Here is a 21120-nt window from a genome sequence, read left to right on the forward strand (position 1 = left end):
TCAATGCCAGTGGTCTATAAAAGGACAGCAGCATCAGGTCCTTCCCCAGCTTGGGAATCAAGACCAGGCGCTATCATTTCCACCTCTTAGGGAACACCCCCTCATCTAAACAACTATTGTATATCTTCAAAAAGGCATTAGGGTCCACCCCAACAGTCAGCTTAACTGCCAAATTTGAAAAGGTCTGGTCCCACTGCCTTATCCAGAGGCATCCATATCACTGCTGCTGTAATCTCCCCTCTGGTGAAAAGTGGAGAGGAATTCACATCATCCTCAACTTCTGCAATGACCCCATCTCCATAAGGGAACAGTCTCTCAATTATGTTATGAACCTCTCTGGTGTCCAATGGTAAGGGGATTCTCTTAGTTCCCTTTTCACGACAATTTTAAATGGATTCCCCCAGGATCTGTATCAATTTCTGAGATAAATTGCTTCCAAGATGCCCTTTTAAAGTCTAATGAGTTATTGAGCTTGCTCCTGTACCCCCTATATCAGGCCATGTATAATTGTGCTAGTGAGTAGAGACATGTATGCTGCGTGAGCCTCCTAGCCCCCAAGGCACTCACCGTGTTTCTGAGCAATGTCTTCTGTCCACCAATATACTGGGGAATGATTCTTCTAACAATACCTGCGAGGGAGAAGAGCAGCACGTGCTGTTTCCAAGCAGTTGACCAGACATGCGGCCCCATCCTCTGCCGCAGTAACCTCGCCGTGCTGAGATCCAGTGTCTCCACAAATTCTTTCGGGTCCATACCCCAGGTAATCCAGCCATGGGAACTGGGCTCCCAGCCCCCAGAGAACCTCCATCCGTAATACTCATGAGGATGGCCTGGTGATCACTTACTAGGTAGTCTTCACTCACCTGCCAGTCCCAAATCTGCACCGACAGATCCAGTGTAGGAAAAGTAAGATCAATAATGGACCCAGTGTTCCCCTCCTGAACATTAGTGCACCATTCTAGATTCAGTATTGCAATGGCCTCGATCAGTAGTGGTTTATTTACCTATCTTCTTTCTTTGAGAAAATTACCAATAAAATTGAACATGAAAAATGGTGAAATTTCACCTTTGGTAATGTTTTTAGGAGGCAGGGGTGGCATACACAGTTCGAATAATTTTTTTTATATACAGGTATGTGTTAGTAGTTTTACCATAAATAATATTAATGGTGATATACTTACCCCTAAATTTTTATGAATTTAAAAAATTCTTTTTTTTTAATTAAAATTTTGGCTTCAAATAACTGATGGGGCTGGTGATAAAAATCTCAAATTTGTACAACTTACAGTTTTTTTATACATGTTTAAGGCCAATAAAAGTGTTTCTTGTGTATTGTACTAAAAAAAGTTATAACCTCTCAAAAATCATGAAAAATCTGTTAAAATTTTTGACTCGCTAAATAAATCTAAATCTTCTTGCCCCAAGGGGTTTCTTGTCTTCTTGGCACTTAATATTTTTATACTTATTACTATCGTTGAAGTATACTTGTTTGAACCATTCAACTGCAGTGCAGTGTTCATGTTAAATAAACAACTAGTGTCTTTCACCTGAAGAAAATATGAATAAATTGCTTTTTGTTTCATCCTTCCAGAACCAATAGTTTTTTAGTTATGATTTTTTCTGTAAACCCTTACAATCACAGAAAATAGGTGTGCGCACCATAACAGAAACGGCTCTCACAGGTAAGCTGCGTAAATGAAAACTTAAAAAAAATAGTTTTAAGGTCCTGATACATGTAATAAAAAGTGGGTAAGTTTCTATTTTTGTTTGAGTTGGTCAAGCAGCCATCCTTGGGTCACTTCAAATGGATTGACTCTTATACTAAATGCCAATATATTGGTGGAGATGGAATATGTTGGTGTGAGATGGGTAAAATAAATGTGTGAAGTTATTGGTATTACTGGAGCTAGAGTGGTAAGGGCTATTTATTGTTTGCATATTTAAGTATTGCCAGTCTGGGTGGGCCGAGCATTGACTTTTGAACAAAGTTGCTTAATTATGTGTTATTTGTTGAAATGCAGTTAACTGTTGAAGAATCTCTATTTGTGATTGAAATTTATTTAGAAAAAATTTCATGTTATGTGTTGGCAAAAGTTCAGGAGAAATTTGAAAAGGAAGCACTAGTGTAAAGTGTTATTTAGAAGTCAGCTAAAAAGTTATGTGAAACAGGTTCGGTGTTAGACTTTTTTTTTTTCCTGTTTAGTCTCCGGTAACTACCGTTTAGATAATTCTTCAGAGGATGAATGAGGATGATATGTATGAGTGTAAATGAAGTGTAGTCTTGTACATTCTCAGTTCGACCGTTCCTGAGGTGTGTGGTTAATTGAAACCCAACCACCAAAGAACACCGGTATCCACAATCTAGTATTCAAATCCGTGTAAAAATAACTGGCTTTACTAGGACTTGAACGCTGTAACTCTCGACTTTCCAAATCAGCTGATTTGGGAAGACGCGTTAATCACTAGACCAACCCGATGGGTTTCGGTGTTAGATCTGAAATGTGCTTACCTGACAGGTCAGTTTTAACAATGCATGTCATACAGGACATTAAAGCAGCGGATCATTCTGGAGACTAACATTTCACTAGAACACACTGCAGTGAGGAGAATGCTGACATATAATTAGAATCAGATGCAAGTTTTCCATCAGCTAACTAATGCTAATTATACTAAAAGGGTTCATTGCTGTCAATTGTTCAAGAGCTTCATGAAAGGCAATATTGGCATTTTAGATCAAGTGTTTTTCACAGATGAAGCTTGGTTTGACCTTGATGGGTTTGTTAATAGTCAGAACTACCAGATCTGGAGTATTAAAAACCCACTCATTTTCTTTGAATCTCCCCTACACCCACAGAAATAGGCATATGGTGTGTGGTTTCAAGGCAATGAAAAATAGGATCCTGTTTTTTTTTTAAACTATGGATGCTGCAGTTTTTTTTCATGTCCAAGAAAGGGAAAGCTCTTCCAGCTGCTGCCTGCTCACACAGATAGGAGTGTTGGGTTCGCAGTAACTAAAACCCCTTTCTCTGGTACAAGATGCTCTGATACCCACCTTTTGGCATTACTCAGGGGCATGCTGTGCTTGCTGTGGGGCTTCAATGGGTGATTCAGAGAGTCCTGGGCATCTCAACAGTAGTGGTGATCCTAGGAGTCCCTGGCTATTTCCTCGCCTATGTCCTCTCATCCTCACCCAACCCAGTAACAAGCATAATCAAGGAGTTTATCCAGAAATTTGCAGAACAAATTTTTCTGGTGATTTCAGTGCATTGTAATTTTTCTTTGGCTCACCTGGAGCACTTGAAGAAGGTGTGGCCTATTGTGTCATTTAGTCCACAGTAGTCACACCCTGCAACCTCTCTTCTTCTTCTCTTCCTGTTCTTCAGGTAGGCATTGAATGCACTGTGACCTGTCAGGAGCTGGTTTAGCCAAAAATTCACCTCCCTGTGCTGACAGACCCAATTTTCCGTGCTTGGGATGATCTCATGTTTCCATCGGCCAGTAAGGGCAGCATCCGTCTCTCCTGCTACTTTTGTAGTAGTGAGATCTAAGCCTGTTCCTTTGTTTTGCCCACTTGCCTGTCAATGCATTTACTAATCTTGTGATCCAGAGGCGCCCCAATGTGCAGAGTGATTTGGAGCGCTGTCCTCTTCTGAATCTTGTTGAGCACATTCCTGCACCTCTCATATTGCAAGGCTCTGAACCAAACTAGAGTAGCATATGAAGTAATGGAACCCACAATTCCAGCAACTTCCTTGTGGTGTTCATGGGCCTCCTATATTCATCATGAGTTTGGAGAGGGCCATTGCCACTTTTTTCACCTTCTTTTCAGCTTGAGGTCATTAGTGTCTTTTCTACTACTACCACCAGAGCTAAATCTTCAGCAAACCCTACTGGTTTGACGCCTTCTGACCAATTCCTCCTGAGAATCCTTAGAAGAAAATGTTCCATAGGAGGGTTCCCAGCAGTTTTCCTTGTGACACTTCCTTCCCTATTGGAAACTCCACAGGCCAATCTTCTGTAGATACAGTAATAATCCTGTTTGAAAGGTAGATATGCAACAATTTTCTAAGGCTTGATGTGATATTCCTCCTCTTCAATTCTTTGAAGATCGCCGACCACCTCATGCTTTTGCAAGACATTTCAGACATACAGAAACATGACCATAGGTAATTTCTTGGTGTGCCTGGCGCCACGAACTGCCTTTTCAGTTAGCGTGGTGACCCTTGACAGTGCATCAATTATGAGCTTCCTCTATTGGAAGCCATATTGGTGGTCAGATAACTTCTTGCATGCGTTGACTGCACCCTACAGCCTCCTAACTAATTGCCTCTAACAATTTGCTATGAGTTTAGGATCAGATTGGCCTGTACCCAGCTGAATCACCATCATTGCATCCAGGCTTCCTCAGATCACTTTCTGGCAGATGGAAATTACATTGGTGCAATCTATCATCATCCATAAATTCAAAAAAAACCTCAACATTCTTCCTTGCATAAATACTGGGAGCAATCATTCCAATTGGTTCTTGATTCAGTCTTGACATGTTGAAGTCACCTTACATCACAATCCTATATTGCTCAAAATCAAGTTCACTGATCAGCTGTTCAAAATAGCATCAGCATCTGAGGTAGGTGTTGGAGCTAAATTAATGGTTTCCTTCTAAATGTTCATAACCATCTTTCTTTCATACGTATATTCTGAACACATTTTGCAATAAAGTCCAATTTCTTTTTTTCTAAAACTTTGTATTTGGTTACTAACCGCTGTCATGGAAATCTCTCTATGAGGTTTGCTAGTTTCATGGTAATTAATTCATGTTTAGTTTTGTAGATTAACAATTATTTAAAAAGTAATGCTGTCAGAATGGTTTCCTGAGATTTGTCTTTGTGCAGCTGTAACATCATGTTACTCTAGAAGCTGATGCAAGAAACTCATTAGATTTAGGACAAGAAATCTGACAATCTGATATAAGATTCTTCTTCTTTATTTTTCCCTTTGTATCATTAAATGTTGTGTCCATCTAGCCATTTCTTGTAACCGTTTTGGTCTGTTCAGTCTTCTCTAAATGGCTCTATCCTTTTTTCTTGGTTATGAGCCTAGTATAAGTAATTTTCATTAATTTGAATAGCTTTTTCTATTAATTTGAATATTAGGAAGCCTGAATAGGAGTGTATAGGAAGCCTCAGTAGTATCTTTGAACAACAGCACAAACATTTCCTTCTTTCTAGGTTTGACAAGATGTAAATTAGAATAATCACTATTTACAATACGTTTCCTTTTGTCACTACTTTGCTTCTTCAGTTCAGTTTTCTTCATGTGCTTAGAGGAATTAATCACTTTACAATCATTGACAACTTTCTCTTCTTAAGAAATTTTTTTTTTTTTTATTTCTATTATTTTCGACAGAGATGAAAATTTGTTCTCACCAGTGGCTCTAGGAGTCATTATTAACTCCCTTTCCTTTTTTTTAATGCCAATTTTCAGTTCTTGTTTTAACCTTGCTGTAATTTACTGCAATTACAGAGTTCATTACATAGAGAATTCAGTTTTTCTTTTAGTTATCTGTTCTCAGCTTTTAGCACTGTATCATTGCATTTGAATAGCTGATCCACACAAATCTGGCTCATCTGTTTCTCTAAATTAAAGATGAACTAACTTCTTAGGAACTCAATTGTCACACATACAAGATGTGCTCAAAAAGTAACTAGAATTTTGAAGTTTCGTGGGTTGTATTCGTCTGATTCTTGGGATTTTTTCATTATTGTATTTGTAAACATGTCTTAAAATTATCTGTACATTTTTAGCCATATTGGATGTTTAGTCTGTTGTCAGTTGTCAAAAGGATAATATGTGTTTTGATATAATTGGCGATTTTTTATTTGTATAAATAATGGAATAGAGAATTTGCATTAAATTTTGCTGTAAGAATGGAATAAAGTGCAGCAGTGTTTTAAAAATGTTAAATATTGCTTTTGTTGAGTCTGCTATGAGTAAAGCAAGAGTTTACGAATGGTGTAAGTGTTTCTGAGAAGGTCGTGAAGACGACGAGCACCCCGGATGCTCCAGCACATCAACAACTGATGAAAACATGGAAAAAGTGAAAGAAGTGATTATGAATGATCACAGAATCACAATCATAGAAGTCGCTGATGATGTCGGGATATCGATACCTAAAAAGGATTGAATCAAAAATGTGAAGAACATTAAACTATCAGCTTAATATCACATGCTGCAAAAATAATACTGAGAGTTATGAATAGAAGGTCGATTTCAAAAATGGAGGAGAATGCCGGGGAAGAACAATCTGGATTCAGAAAAGGAAAAGCAACAAGATCAAAGTGTAGAATTGATCAGAATGATTGGAGAAAGATGTTTTGAAAAAGGAAGAGGATTTGAGCTTGTGTTTTATAGATATGGAAAAGGCATTCAACAGAGTACAGTGAGAAAAGTTATTTGAGATTCTGAAAGAAAAAGAGAGTTGATTGGAAGGGTAGGAGATTGACTAATGATTTACATAAAGCAAAAAGCAGCTGTGAAAATAAACGAGAATTTCATAAATCGGTTAGAATTTTGCGGAGTAGTAAGGCAAGGCTGCTGTTAATTACCGACAATGTTCGCCTATTATGTCAAGGAAATTTTAAAAGAAATAATTGATGGCCAAAAAAGAGTAAGCATAAATGAAAGAAATATAAATTGTGTCAGATTTGCTGATGATCTGCTGATTGTAGGTAAAGATATTCAGACATTACAAGGAATGATAAAAGTGTTGGAAGTAGGAATGAAGGAATATGAAATGGAAAGTTAATGGATCCACTGCTGTAAATTTGTTTAGTGTTAAATTTTTTTTACATTTGTCTGTTTGTACATTATATTAGTGTGAATTTAGATAAACGTATAGCTTGTCTATGCTATTCTGCTATAGATAAGAGCCCAGGTTGCCATTAATGTGTTTTTTTTTATCTTGGCAAAGTAAAAAAAAATTAGTTATTGTAGGTAAGATTTTCTGTAACTCCTTTTTTCCCCTATTCCTATTGGGATGTGAGTTATAAAAATTTGAACTTTAGAAATTCGTTAAAAAAAAGTTATGAGTAATTTATTTCTTTTAGTTTAATAATGTTTTAATAAAATTAATAAATAAAGTGGTTGAAACCAAATTGGATGTGATGAATTTAAAATAGAACTAAAACATCTTTTCTTGATTATTAATCTTAAAAATACATGTTGAATTCATGATGTATTTTCTCATGTCATTTAACTAATTTCAAATTATCATTATTCATTTATTTAAATTTAAAATCATTGTGTATAATATTAGCATCTGTGTTAGTATACAAAATTTCATTATCGATTGGTATAATAAATGGAAATTGTAAGAAAGTAACTGCTGATTTTAATTTGGGTTTTTAAAGATTTTATTGATGTTTTTTCAGGTTCATGCATGGGTAAACTATGAATCTATATTAAAAAAATGTGTGGTTGGTCGTTTAGGTTCATCTGGTGAGGATGATGCATTTACTATTCCTTCTTCACCTAACAAACCAGCATCTTCATCACTCAGTAAGCAATATTTATTACTGTTATTATTATAACTTAAGTTTTATAAGATTGAAGAGCTATAAGAAGTACTTCGGACTGAAACTAAAGACCTTTGGTTTAGGTGTCACATTACTACTTATAACATTATAACATTGATGTTATAATATCTAAAGCTGATTTATGTTGCAGGTTGGTAATGCCACTCTTTTATTCATAAGGCTCTTGTTCAAATTCCAATCTGGCTTTGTATTTGTCATTTGTTAAAAAATGTATCTGTTACAAAGACTCTGTAATTGGGAATAAGCCTGTTGCTGCTTAATAAATAAATAAATAATATCCAAAGTGATTATAGTGGTGTTCTTACATGGCTAAGTTTTAGCATTAACTTGAATTGAGTACGTTTAAAGGGATATGGAGCTAAGTTGGTTTTGATGTTACCATCTTGTACGCATAATCTAGCGATTTTTGTGATGGCTGAAGTAAAGAAACAAAAAAGTTGAGTTCAAATTTTATGTAAATTCTGAGAAAATTGTTGCAGAAATCGTAACAAACATTCAAACGTATTTAATTGGATATTGAGGTGTTCTAGTCGTTTTTGGGGTTCAAGGTCAGCTGGATGTAAGTTGAATTTATGAGATCCTTGACTGGCAAGCACTAAATCTGGCATAGTTTCTGCAGCTTATTTAAGGAAATTAATATTAAACCATTCATAATCTTTGTGAACAATTGCAGATGAGTTGTAGAACGTGTCATAAGATTCTCGCTCTAGAGTTGAGGACAAACTCCATTCCAGCAAAATTTGGTCTTCAGGCTACTGATAGGTGATCAGTTACATCAACACATCAGTACTTTTGCTGTGATTCATTAATCTGTCTCGAGGATGAAACTTTCTTCTCCAAGGTTGTAACCGATGTTGAGAGCTTACTTTATGGTTGATTCTGAGTCAAAGCAGCGGCCATTTTAGGATAAAAGTACTTACTACCTGTTTGTCTCCAGTGGAATGTTAGATTAACATCATGAGCAAATTTATTGTTTTTAATCAAATTTAGATTTTTCAGAAAGAATTTGTTTTAATTCAAACTGTGTGTTGTTTTTATATTAATTTAATATTAAACAGCTTTTGAAAATAGAGGAATAAAATAAAATATTGGAGTTAGTATATGTAATAGAAGAAACATATATCTTTTAAGTGAGATATATGTGGAGTATAGTAGATTTCACTTCACCTAGTTATGTTGCAGTTGGTATGAAAATTGAAGCGTTTTAAAATTTAAGAAAAAAGAAATTGGACAGAAAATGCTAAGAATTGAGATTTGAATGTCTTTAATGTGGTTACTTTATACCCTTCTTCTTTCTTTTTTTATTGACCTTTTTAACGCTTTTCAGATTGAACCCAATCTAAATTTTGATGAACGAGGATTACTTTTGTTTGTTATGGGATTAGAAAGATGCTTTTATTATGAAACTTTTCTAAACAGATAAAAAATGGCATTAAAGTATTTTTAGATTTTCAACCGTATACAGTTAAAAAACTTGTTCATGTTAATATTTTTATTAAATTTTGCTTAAAAATTATTCATTATAAAATTCATTATTACTTTACGAAATGTTTATAAAATCCCTTAAGACTGCTGTACTGAATACAAAGTGTATTTACAGCTGTTATCTAAAAACATTGTTTTTATTAAGCAATAACTAGAATGTGTTTTAACTTCAATTAATGACCTAAATCTTTGGTTTCCCCTACTAAGTGCTTAAAAAATGATATAATTTTTTTTTTTGAGTTTACAACTATATCTTCATGAATATCGATGTGCTCATGTTATTAAAAACGAGAACAAAGAACAGAAACATAGTTTTTCTGTTTTGTATAGGGTGTTCACACTTGTTTCTTGACTATAAACAATTTTTATGAATAAAAATTGTCTTGTTAAACAGAATTCTTAATAAAAAATCTGATGTGGACATCACAAGGCTTCCATGTATGCCTATTAACTTACATATACACATTTTTTTAAAACGAAAAGAACATAACATTTTATTTCATTAATAACTTGACATTTTTTCATTTTTTTTTTATTGTTATTGAATTATTATTTATTGTAAAGATTTTTTTACAATCGGAGGTTAATAATAATATTAATAAATCAATATATTTAAATAAAAAAAAAAAGTTTGATATAATCCGATGTGCCTTCCCCTTGTAAAATCTACGTATTTCATTAATTAAAATTTTATTTGGCTATAACTCTGGAACCTATGAAAATAAGTACCAGTTATGATATATCATAACTGATATATCAAATAATATATCATTGAAAAGATATATAAGCCCTCAATGAGGGCTTATTACTGGAGTTAAGAAAAAGTCCAAAATCTAAATTTTTTTGAGATTTTGGGCTTTTTTGGACAATTTTGGTTCAGTCAATTGCAGTCAAAAGGAGAGGTGCATAACTAGATGTTACAACAGTCCTAAATCCAAAATTTCAACTCCTACGGCTAATCATTTTTGAGTTATGCGAGATACATATGTACAGATGTCATGCCGAAACTAGTAAAAATGGATTCAGGGATGGTCAGAATGTATATTTTGGTTGATATCTGAAAACCAAAATTTTTTACGATCACAATTCTTCCTTTACTTCATACAAGGAAGTAAAAACATTCAAATACAGCTTAAGTTTTTTTTACTTATTTTTTCTACTTGGGCAGATATACACAAGTGGATGAGTTTATTTTAATTTTTCAGTAATATCTCCACAAAAGTTAGAGTAATGTGGAACATATATTACGTTAAAGAATTCTGGATAAAGCAGAACTTTTAATATTAAAACATTGCTTTAGATACCAAAACTACGTTTACTACTAAATTAGACAATTAATGCTAAGAATGTAGGAATTGTCTCAAATTTTTCATATTGTATGATTCCTGAAGCTCTCCAAGCTGTTATCAGGAATTATTTGCTAAGCTATTAATAGAAAGGCTTCATTTAAGAAAAGATTCACATAACTGCAAAATTTTTCAACAGGAAAAATCTTCAGGGTTCTGTTTTGGACCTTTTTTTTTTGTAGAATCTGGTATTCAAGGGCTTAATAGAGCTCACGCTCTTTGAGGTTGCCCCCTCACTGTCCAAGTTTTGGCAGATGATGTTTTCAGTGTATGGAAACTCATATCCACTATTCTATTCTCAAAGAATATAATGCAGATGACCTTGGCAGTCTCCATATAGCCAGATAGATGCGTTTGTTTTGATATCGATCATCTGGAAAACAATCCATATCGTTCTTTTTAATCTTAGAGTACCAGACTTGGGGAACGATATGTCTGTAAATTCTGTGTGTGAATAACTTATGCTTAGGCTGTAGGCTTAGTCCAACCATAGAAATTTTACCCATTATAAAAAAAGATTTAGAACCTAATAAATATCATGGCTTTGTAGGATTGTTGCAGTCGGATAAACATCTGACATTTGATTGTCTTGTTCTTGGTGATAGAGAATTACCTGGAATTTCAAGGGGGGAGAACTGGTCTCATTGATGACAAGACTTACTGGTGTGAACTGTGAATGCTAATGTGACTGTGTAGGAATTGTTCAGTGAGATTGCATCGCAGTATTGGTGCCAGTTTTAATCTATTTTTCTGAAAGTAAACCCTCCTTAAAAATGCTGAAAAATGTTAATTTTGAAAGTTTCAAATTTTGTTGCTTTAATCCTTACCTCTGAATGAATGAACTCCTTCCTGTTAAAAATTTCAATAAAATCTGACCAAAATGTCTTTACAAATTTTATTGGTTCTAATTTTTTTTTCATAATTCGGGATTTCTTCATGTAACCATTGTAAAATGCCTTGAAAGCATGGTTTACTGTTTCACCTTGAGGAAAGAATTAAAAATGCACAATTCCATTAAAATTGAGAAAAACAGAGAGCATCACATTTGATATTGGATCAAGCTTTCTCGGGGCATGGAGATCTTTTGCCAATCTATTGTGATAATTGAACTTTTGTCTCAGTGTCTAACCATAAACCCAGCTTTTTTCTCCCATTATGATCCTTTGCATGAATGTTTCATTGTCATTGGCATATTCAAGAAGTTGCAGACAAACGTCCACTCAATTTTCTTTCTGCTGTTCGATCATTAAATGAGGAACAAACTTTACTACAACTAGATGCAAGTTTTTCAGTCAAATGTCACGGCATGATTTAGTTGAGATGCTAACCTCTTCTGCAAGTTCTCTGATAGTCAATCAGCGATTTGCACGCACTAGATTATTGATTTTCTGAATGTGTGTGTCATCAGTAGAAAGGTCTTCCTGGTCAGGGGTCATCTTCAATTGACTGACAACCACTTTTAAATTGTGAAAACCATTCGTAACATTGTGTACGTCCCAGAGCATTATCTCCATGAGCTTGTTTCAAAAGTTGAAGTATTTTTATGAAAGTTTTCTTCAGTTTCATGCAAGATTTTATGTTGTATTGTTGCTCCTGAAAATTGTACACTACAAAAATTGTTACTAATACTTAAACACGTTACAGTCAAATAACTGTAGCACAAAAACTAAATGAGATATCAACATGTGGTTACAGAGGAAGTTATGTGAAACAATGCTGCCAACTGCATGTCACTAAATATCTCCATTGGGACGTAATTAAAAATGTTCAGTTATTTTCTGAACAGATCTCGTATAGTGGATAAGAGTTTTAAAACAATACTTGATGGATTTGATTTCACAATTTTTTTTATTCATCATATCAGAAGAAACTGCTGAGTATTATTTTAGTATTATTATGTGAAACTAAAGATTCAACTTTGTTGAATACAGCTATTCCAGTAATTTGTTAAACATTCTGGAGGCAAATAGTTAAAAGTATGTCAGCTGCCAATCGCTTTACACGATTAAAAAAATGTATACCATGCTATTTTACTTTTCATAACAGATTCACACATCTTTTACAACCTCTGCATTTATATTTTAAGTAATATTATAATCGATAGTTACTTTTAACCTGGTTTTTATAAAGTACTTTGTCAAGCGTCTCATTAAGTAAGTTGTTTGCTATTAATAAAGCCTTTTAAATTTACTTAGCCCAACATTCCAACACGTACTAGTTAGCCCAGATTCCATGAGTGCCTTGCAAGCAATTAGCGACATGTACTCCAGAAATACTATTGTGTGTGAGATACAGTATGTTATTTCTGAAATGATTCGACATAACACAAGTGTGAACTTCTGTTGTATCTCCAGCCACATTGGAATTTCAAGCAATGAGTATACTGATCGTGTGGCATAAAGAACTTGTTTTCAGCCTCCTTTCATTGATCGCATTATTTCTGAAGATCATGTCTGCTTTGTGAAAAAGGCGGTTTGTGATGAGTGGTGAAGTGAATGGTGTGCTACTATCAGTAATAAACTTCATCCAGTTTAAGGACAATATGTCATCATGGGCCTCTTCATCCAGGAGTAACCGACAAGAGAAAGTTATTATTTGCCATTTGTGATTAAGACACACTAGATTTACTCATGTACATCTCAAGACTCAGATCGATGCACCTGTTTGTGTTTGCTGTGACTGCCAACTGACTGTACACCATATACTTATTGAGTGTCTGTTATGCACCATTGTGTCAGAAATTTAAACTTGGCGATAACATGAGAAATATTTCAGGAAACGATATGACTATGTTATCTAATTTCTTACTATTTCTTAAGGCCGTGCGTCTGTATCTAAATATTTTATTATTTTTATAATGTGTTTCATCGATTTGTTCTGTTTGGCATATGCAAGGTAGCAGTTTTGGTATTTTAAGTTAAATCTTTAATATTGTTTTTATTTTGCTTTTAGGATACAGAGTAGATGTTTTAAATCAGTTAAATTTTTTAATTAATTTACTTGCTTTTGATAGTAATATTGTGTCCAGGTGTTGATAACGACACTTCTTTGTGCGCCCAGGGAAAAAGAAATTAAGTAAGTTGGATAATTTTGAGTAATCTACTAATTCAGTTTGGGTGAATCCAGATTATTCACTTTTTGGGTTTTGTGATCTGATTCGGGTGATCTAATTTTTTTCATAAAAAATTAGGGGGGAAGTCTTTCGCGAAATTTTGATTGAAACATTGCGGGGCCTTCCAGAAGGGATTGAAGTTTAAAAATGGTATATTTAATGCTGAAAATATGTATAAGAATAGTTAATATGTGTTTGAAAAGGGGCTCAAGTTCTGTCGATTCAAGCAACTTGAGGAAGAAAGAGCTGAGTGAGAGAGAGTTTGATGAGTGTGGTGGGAGGGGTAGAGAGAGTTAAAAATACAGTCTGAATTGGTAAGATTACACCATGTCCATCCACTTTGATAATTTACTTTGTTATTTTGGTAGGTTCCTGAGATTGTAACTTGTGAAATGATGAAGTGTCTGTTTTTTCTTGATTTATCTCTTTTCCTTTCTTCATTTGTTATCTTCTGTCAATTGAATTTTGAGTGTTACATGTTGTTTAATGAAATATTAAAAATTAAATTTATGTACATGTTCCGTTCCACGTCAAGCCATCCAGTGCTGCGATCTAGTGGGTGCTAGCACTCACCGGAGAGTTAAGCCTTACTACTATTTGGCGCTCGAATCTGATCCAAGGCAGTCACGTCATACTCTTAGTCCGGATGGACTCCATTCTTTGTTCGGATGAACATTAGCTTTAATGTTTTATTTAATTTTATATGTCAAGTTATATGTTATGTTACAATTCATTTCATTAACTGTCAAGATGGCAATTCATTAAACCATTATTCAATAAGCAACAAGGTGTTGTCTTCATTCATCACCTATGAACATACAGTCCAGCCTCGCTCTAAAATCTACCATCTCTTCATGGTCATTGCGGGTCGGATTGAGGGACAGGATCGTTAATTGGCCGGATAAATAAAGTGGATAGCCGGATAAGGCTGGATAGTTAAGTTGACGGATCTACCACAACTCTTTATGGTCATTCATCTTCACATTCAAGAACCAGATTGTCAAGTCACCGTACCTACCAAATCGACTACTGCATCTTTTAATCGCTGTATTAATGACACGAACTTAGCCGCTCTACAGCATTCATCCATGGGTTTCGATAATGTCAAACAAAGTCAACAACCCGGTATTTATAATTTATGTATAAAAAGTGTATCAAAAAATTAAGGTGTATGTTAAAAGTACAATTAAAAATTAAAATTAGTAAAACATTCAAGTTCGTGAATATCTCAATGTTTTATAATACAGTTAAAATTGTATCTATGAAGCTAGCCAGGTATAAGAAACCAACCCTTGATTCCAGTTTGGACAAGTTTCACTTAATCGCTCTATACAAAACACGAGTGCACATATCTCAGGCAATCTTGTTATTGTTCGCTGACCTGCAAACAGCAGATGTTAGCAATATTGTATCATATTTACAACCAAGCCAGTTCATTAACTTTATGCATAAGCTATACTTTAACAATATTGTTGTACATGACATTTATCTTTTAACCTTATTTTACAATAACTTTGTTTCATTCAAATTTAATATTATTTTGTGTTTTATTCCAATAAAAATGGAATTCAAGGATTTAACTAAAAAACGAGGCATTATGAAGAATAGTATAGCCAAATTAAAAACATTCATTGAAAACTTTGATCTTAATTCAGGCGATTACGATCTATTTACCATTAATTTTGATAAGCTGTTAGAATATGAAAAACTACTTTTTGATGTTCAATCTGAAATCGAATTGCACCAAGATGCGACTGATAAGGACCTTGAAGTCAGAGACACTTATGATAATCTTTTTGATAAACTTTAGTTAAAACATAAAAAATTAGAAAATTGTTTCAAAATTTCAGAGGTAACTGATGCTACTAAAGTGATTAACAAACCTAATCTAATTTCTTTAAAACCTATAAAAATTGAGCCCTTTCACGGTGATGTTAAGGCTTGGCATAAATTCTTTTATCTTTTTAATAGTTTAGTTCATAACCGAGAAGAATTTTGTAATGTTGAAAAATTTTATTACTTTACAAATTTCTGGCAATGAATGCTCTTGGCGTAATAAAAAATTTATCAGTAACGTCTGAAAATTATGAAACTGCAATAGAATTACTTAAAGCTTGTTATGATAACAAAAGGCTAATAGCATCTAAATATGCTTTAGAAATTATTAATTTGAAACCATTAAAAAAGGAAAATTCTGAAAATGTATCTAAGTTCATTGACTCAAGTTAATTCAAATATTAATGGATTGAAAAATCTAAATAGTGACTATTTAGAATTTATTATAATACAGTTAATTACTCAAAACTTGAATTTAAATACTTTAAGAGACTGGGAAAAAACATTGGAAAATAATGAATATCCAAAGTTAAAACAACTCATTTCTTTCTTAGAATGTAAGCGTAAACTACTTGATTCCACTGACATGATTCAATGTAATGAAAAGTTACAGCCGTATAATGTAGGTTTTAGTGCCAAAAAATATGATTACTCAAAACCTAGTTCTAGTAAAAATGAATTTTATGTAAATAATTGTAATAATTTTATTTGTACATTATGTAAAATTAACAACCATCCATTGTATTGATGTGATAAGTTTTTAAGTTATAATGTAATGAAAGGAAAAATGTTGTATTTCAGGAAAAATTATGTCTTAATTGTTTAAGTAAACAGCATATTGTGAAAAGGTGTCAAAGCAATCGAAAATGTAAAAAAATGCTCACAAAAGCATCATATGCTAATTCATTTAGATAAAATGCTGCAAGAGCCAGCAATTAAATCTTCTAAGCCGAATCAAGCTCCTTCGGCTAATAGTTCTTATTGTACTTTAAAATCAGAACCTAACAAGTCTGTTTTACTTGCAAGTAAAAAAGGTAAGTTCATCCAAGCCAGGGTCTTACTTGATCCGCTTCGATGGTTTCATTTTGTACTGAAAGGTTTGCCGCCAAACTTGGGCTTCAAACCAAATCTGTTCTCATGCCGATTACAGGTATTAGTAATGTTATTACTAAATCTAAACTAAGTGCTGATTTAAATATTATTCTAGGTATGAAAACTTTAATTTTAATTTGAAATGTCATATACTGCCATCTATTACAGGTCTGTTACCTAATAATTTTGTAAACGTAACTGACTGGGAAATTCCTTCTTAACTTTTCCTTACCGATCCTAATTTTAATATTCCTGGGCAAATCGACATTCTCCTAGGAGACCAATATTATCTTTCTCTACTTAAGAATTAATTCATAATTCTAATCATACCAAACTTCAAGAAACTTGTCTTGGTTTCATAGTCTCTGGTCAAATCCCTACTACATCTAGTAAACGGAAAAACGATTCTAATTCAATATCACTTCTTGTTTGTAATGAACAGCTTTCCTCTCAATTAGAATCCTTTTGGAGATCTGAAGAGATCGAAGATCATTTACCGACTAAGGAGGAATCTTTCTGCGAAAAACATTTCATTGAAAATACCTTTCGTGATGACAAAGGCAGATTTGTTGTAACTCTTCCTCATAAGGAAAACTGCTCTTTAGAAGATTCTTATGAAAATGCAAGGCATCGTTTGAATTTGTTACATCGTTGATTTCAGAAAAACGCTAAACTTAAGGAAGATTACTTACATTTCATGAAAGATTATCAAGAATTACATCACGTGCAACCTGTAGATTCATCTCAGTGTAAGGCTCCATCTGAAACCTTTTACTTGTCCCACCACACAGTATTTCGTGAATCTTCCACCACTACCAAAAGTAGTATTTGACGGTAGTGCAAAAACATGAAACGGCTGATCACTCAATTCAATTCTTGAATTGAATCTCAATTTAAATTTTTCAAATTTGTTTTTAAATGCCAAACATCCTATAGTTTTAAATCCTCATAGTTATCTTACTCGATTGATTATTTTTCATGAGCATTTAAGATTATCCCATGGAGTTTTACAGTCAATTCATTCCTCACTTAGGCAGAAATATTGGATTGTCAACTCTAAAATTATAATTTGCTCTGTCCTTCATAAATGTTTAACTTGTTTTTGTTTTAGAGCTCGGTCTCAGTGTCAGTTTCTTTGTCAACTGCCAAAAGAAAGAGTCAATTTCCAGACCATTCCAGTCAACTGGTGTTGATTATGCTTGCCCATGGTTGGTGGCGTGGTTGATTATCCGTCATGGTTGGCGGCATACATCTGATCCAGCTCCACTTACTCTTGGACATTTTCTAACCTTCGCTCCTTTAATTTCCCTACCTGATCCTGATTTCTCAGGCATTAATGTAAATAAGCTTACTAGGTGGCAGCTTATACAAAGAATATTGAAAGACTTTTGGAAAGCATGGTCTATCGATTATTTACATTCCTTGCAGCAGAGGAACAAGTGTAAAATTTCAAATAATAAAATTTGTGTTGGCAATGTAGTTATAATTAAAGAAAGTAATCTTCCTCCGCTGATGTGGAAATTAGGAATAATTGTTGAAGTGTATCCAGGTAACGATGGACTAGTTAGATTAGTTGATGTGAAAACTAATGACACGATAGTGAAAAAAACTATTAATAAATTGATTGTTCTTCCAAATTTAAATGCTTGCAATGACATATGTTGTCCCGAATGTAATCAATGAGATTTATTTAACGTCCTCCTAATGTATTTGTTTATTTCAATTTATTTTGGTTGTAAGCTTTGCCTGTATCATTGTTAGATTTGTTGAGTTAACTTTAATTTTTGTACTTTCAAAGTTTACGTAATTATTTTATGTAATACTCTTTGTTTGCATCTTAAGTTTTATTTCATGTAATGTATGTATCACGGAATTATAATTGGTGGGTGGTGTGTTCCGTTCCAAGTCGAGCCGTCTGGTGCTGTGATCTAGTGGGTGCTAGTGCTCATCGGAGAGTTAAGCTCGTACTAGCATTCAGTGCTCAATCTTAGCCAAGGCGGTCACGTCATACTCTTAGACTGGATGGACTCAATTCTTTGTTCAGATGAATGTTTTATTTAATTTTTTATTTTTATATGTCAAGTTATATGTTATGCTACAGTCATTTCATTAACTGTCAAGACGATAATTCATTAAACCATTATTCAACAAGCAACAAGGCGTTGTCTTCATTCATCACCTATGAACATACAGTCCAACCTCGCTCTGAAATCTACCAGTACAATTTTTAATGTTATTTTAGTAGGCTAGTGTAATTTTTAATTGTTTGTAGTGAAAAAATTACTAATTTGTTTTTTTTTTATCCATACTCAGTAAAATAAAACGATAAAGTAAGTTCTAATTTCTGCTTTATTTATTTGTGTATTATATTAATTAAATGAAGAAAAAAAAAAGTTTATAGATAAGCATGAAATTGTTGATAATATGTCTAAATTATTATAAGTTTGTAGTAATTTTGCCAGATGATAGTTGATTGACTAAAATGGAATGGAGTTGTTTATTTGATTTCTGATTATTAATTATAGCTGTTAAAAGTGAAAGTTTTTTATTAAATTTTAAATTCTTTTTATTCATTTCTCTTTGTCAAAGAGAAAGTACTTTATTTTATTGTAATATAGAATACTTATAAATAGATTATTTTATCTCTTCTTCTGTAGAAATGAAAGTAAAAATTCCATTTAAAACATTATTATTTACACTGAATATAAATTTAACTATATACTGTAAATACTCTTGTAAGTTATATGTTTTTATCTTCTTAAATATTTCAGTGTTTTGTATTATTTACATGTTTAAACAACAATACGTCAATTGAAAATTGTGTAGATGTGTATTTGTTTTAATTTTATGGGAAATTTAAATCTGTAAATTTTTATTTACCTTATTTATTTTATTATTTATTTATATATTTATTTTTTACATATTATTTTTATTATATAATTTTTTATTTTTATTTAAAGTTTTATTTAAAATAATGTTTGGTAATGTTGGGTGTGTTAGACTACGTTTGATCTACAAATATTATTGAGGGAAGTGAGATGCCAGTCTTTTATGATGTTAAAAAAAGTTGCAATTTTTTTTGATAGTCAAGGGCAGAATCTTTCAAATATTCTGTACAATCATACAGATGTATGACTCCGGAAATGTCTTTAGGTATATTACCAGTCGAATTTTTGACCAGAAAAATTGAAAGTTTGTTTGTGGTGGTAGGTGCATTATGGATAATATCAGACATAAATAATTTCTCTCCTAATTAAAATTTTGTAATGAACAATCATTTATCATTTCAATAAATGTGGTTCAGATGCGTTCTAAAACATGTTGTCTTAATTACTGTAATATAATGTGTGACTTTTATGGAAGATTCTGTTATAAACCATCTGATAATGAAGATAAAATTTGAAATTATCAATTTGTGAAAAGGAATGTTATTGATTGATGTTCATCAGTTAAGAAGAATTTAACATAACAACTTTAAGCTTAAACAAGGTGGTAAGCATTTTAACTGCAGCCAACTGTTAAAAAATTGTGATGCTAGAATCAACAAAACACATTACGTATTTTAAATATAGCTAATGCTATTTTTTAATCAAGCCAGAAAAGAATAATGGATTGCAGTTGACAAAACATTCACTTACAAAAATGATTTGTTTTGTTTATTATTATTTTTGCTAGAGAAAAGCAGACAAATTGTTATTGATACTGGGTCTTTTCAAGAGGGTATTTGATGGATTATTTTGTGCACGATTGGTTTTTGGTAACAGAAAAGCTCAAGGTCAAAGTTTCACAGTTCATAAATACAGCAAATTCATGATTATGATTAACAAATATTGTGCATACCATTACAAAGAACAGGACTTTTTGATAAGATGGAAATCGATGAACTTACTGGATTTTAAAAATTTCCAAATTTTACAAATGTGGTTTATTATTGGTTATTTAATTTATTTACAAGTAAGTCAATATGTATGGTTAATTTTACCAGTGGTTATATCCAAAACACTGGTCTAATTGTGGTTAACTGAGGAAAGCATTTTTTTTTTGCCGTAAAATACATTATATTCTATACATTGTAATGTTGTATTCAGGCAGCACTGCTGTTTGGCACCATGTAATGATAAATATTAACTTTTCCTTCTCTTCAACATAATTTGTTTGTATTTTATTAAACAAGTGTTTTTATTTATTAATTGTTATTGTGTAACACACAAGTATAGATACGGCCTAGTCGCCAAGCTTGTTGGATTCAATCTTATTATATTATTGGGTGTTAAATTATGGCAGGCAGTATGTTGAGACACAACCACCAGGTTGGTCTAGTGGTGAACGCGTCTTCCCAAATTAGCTGATTTGGAAGCCGAGAGTTCCAGCGTTCAAGTACTAGTAAAGCCAGTTATTTTTACACGGACTTGAATACTAGATCGTGGATACCGGTGTTCTTTGGTGGTTGGGTTTCAATTAACCACACATCTCAGGAATGGTCGAACTGAGAATGTACAAGACTACACTTCATTTACACTCATACATATCATCCTCATTCATCCTCTGAAGTATTATCTAAACGGTAGTTACTGGAGGCTAAACAGGAAAAAGAAGAAAGTATGTTGAGACACAGCTCCTGACAATTCACCCAGCTCCTGGTGGTTCACTTGGA

General features: G+C 33.1%; 1 protein-coding gene across 4 annotated transcripts in view; it reads left to right on the plus strand.

The window, feature by feature from the left end:
• The window catches only part of LOC142317372 (cytochrome b5 reductase 4-like), a 101710-nt gene that overhangs the window by 39722 nt on the left and 40868 nt on the right, over positions 1-21120 (plus strand). For all 4 annotated transcript variants that reach the window (XM_075353892.1, XM_075353899.1, XM_075353882.1 and 1 more), the window contains one exon: positions 7431-7557. In XM_075353892.1, coding sequence (XP_075210007.1) covers positions 7431-7557 — 127 coding nt within the window. The remainder of the gene's footprint in view (positions 1-7430; positions 7558-21120) is intronic.

This window comes from Lycorma delicatula, chromosome 1, assembly GCF_047948215.1.
Source record: "Lycorma delicatula isolate Av1 chromosome 1, ASM4794821v1, whole genome shotgun sequence".
Lineage (NCBI taxonomy): Eukaryota > Metazoa > Arthropoda > Insecta > Hemiptera > Fulgoridae > Lycorma > Lycorma delicatula.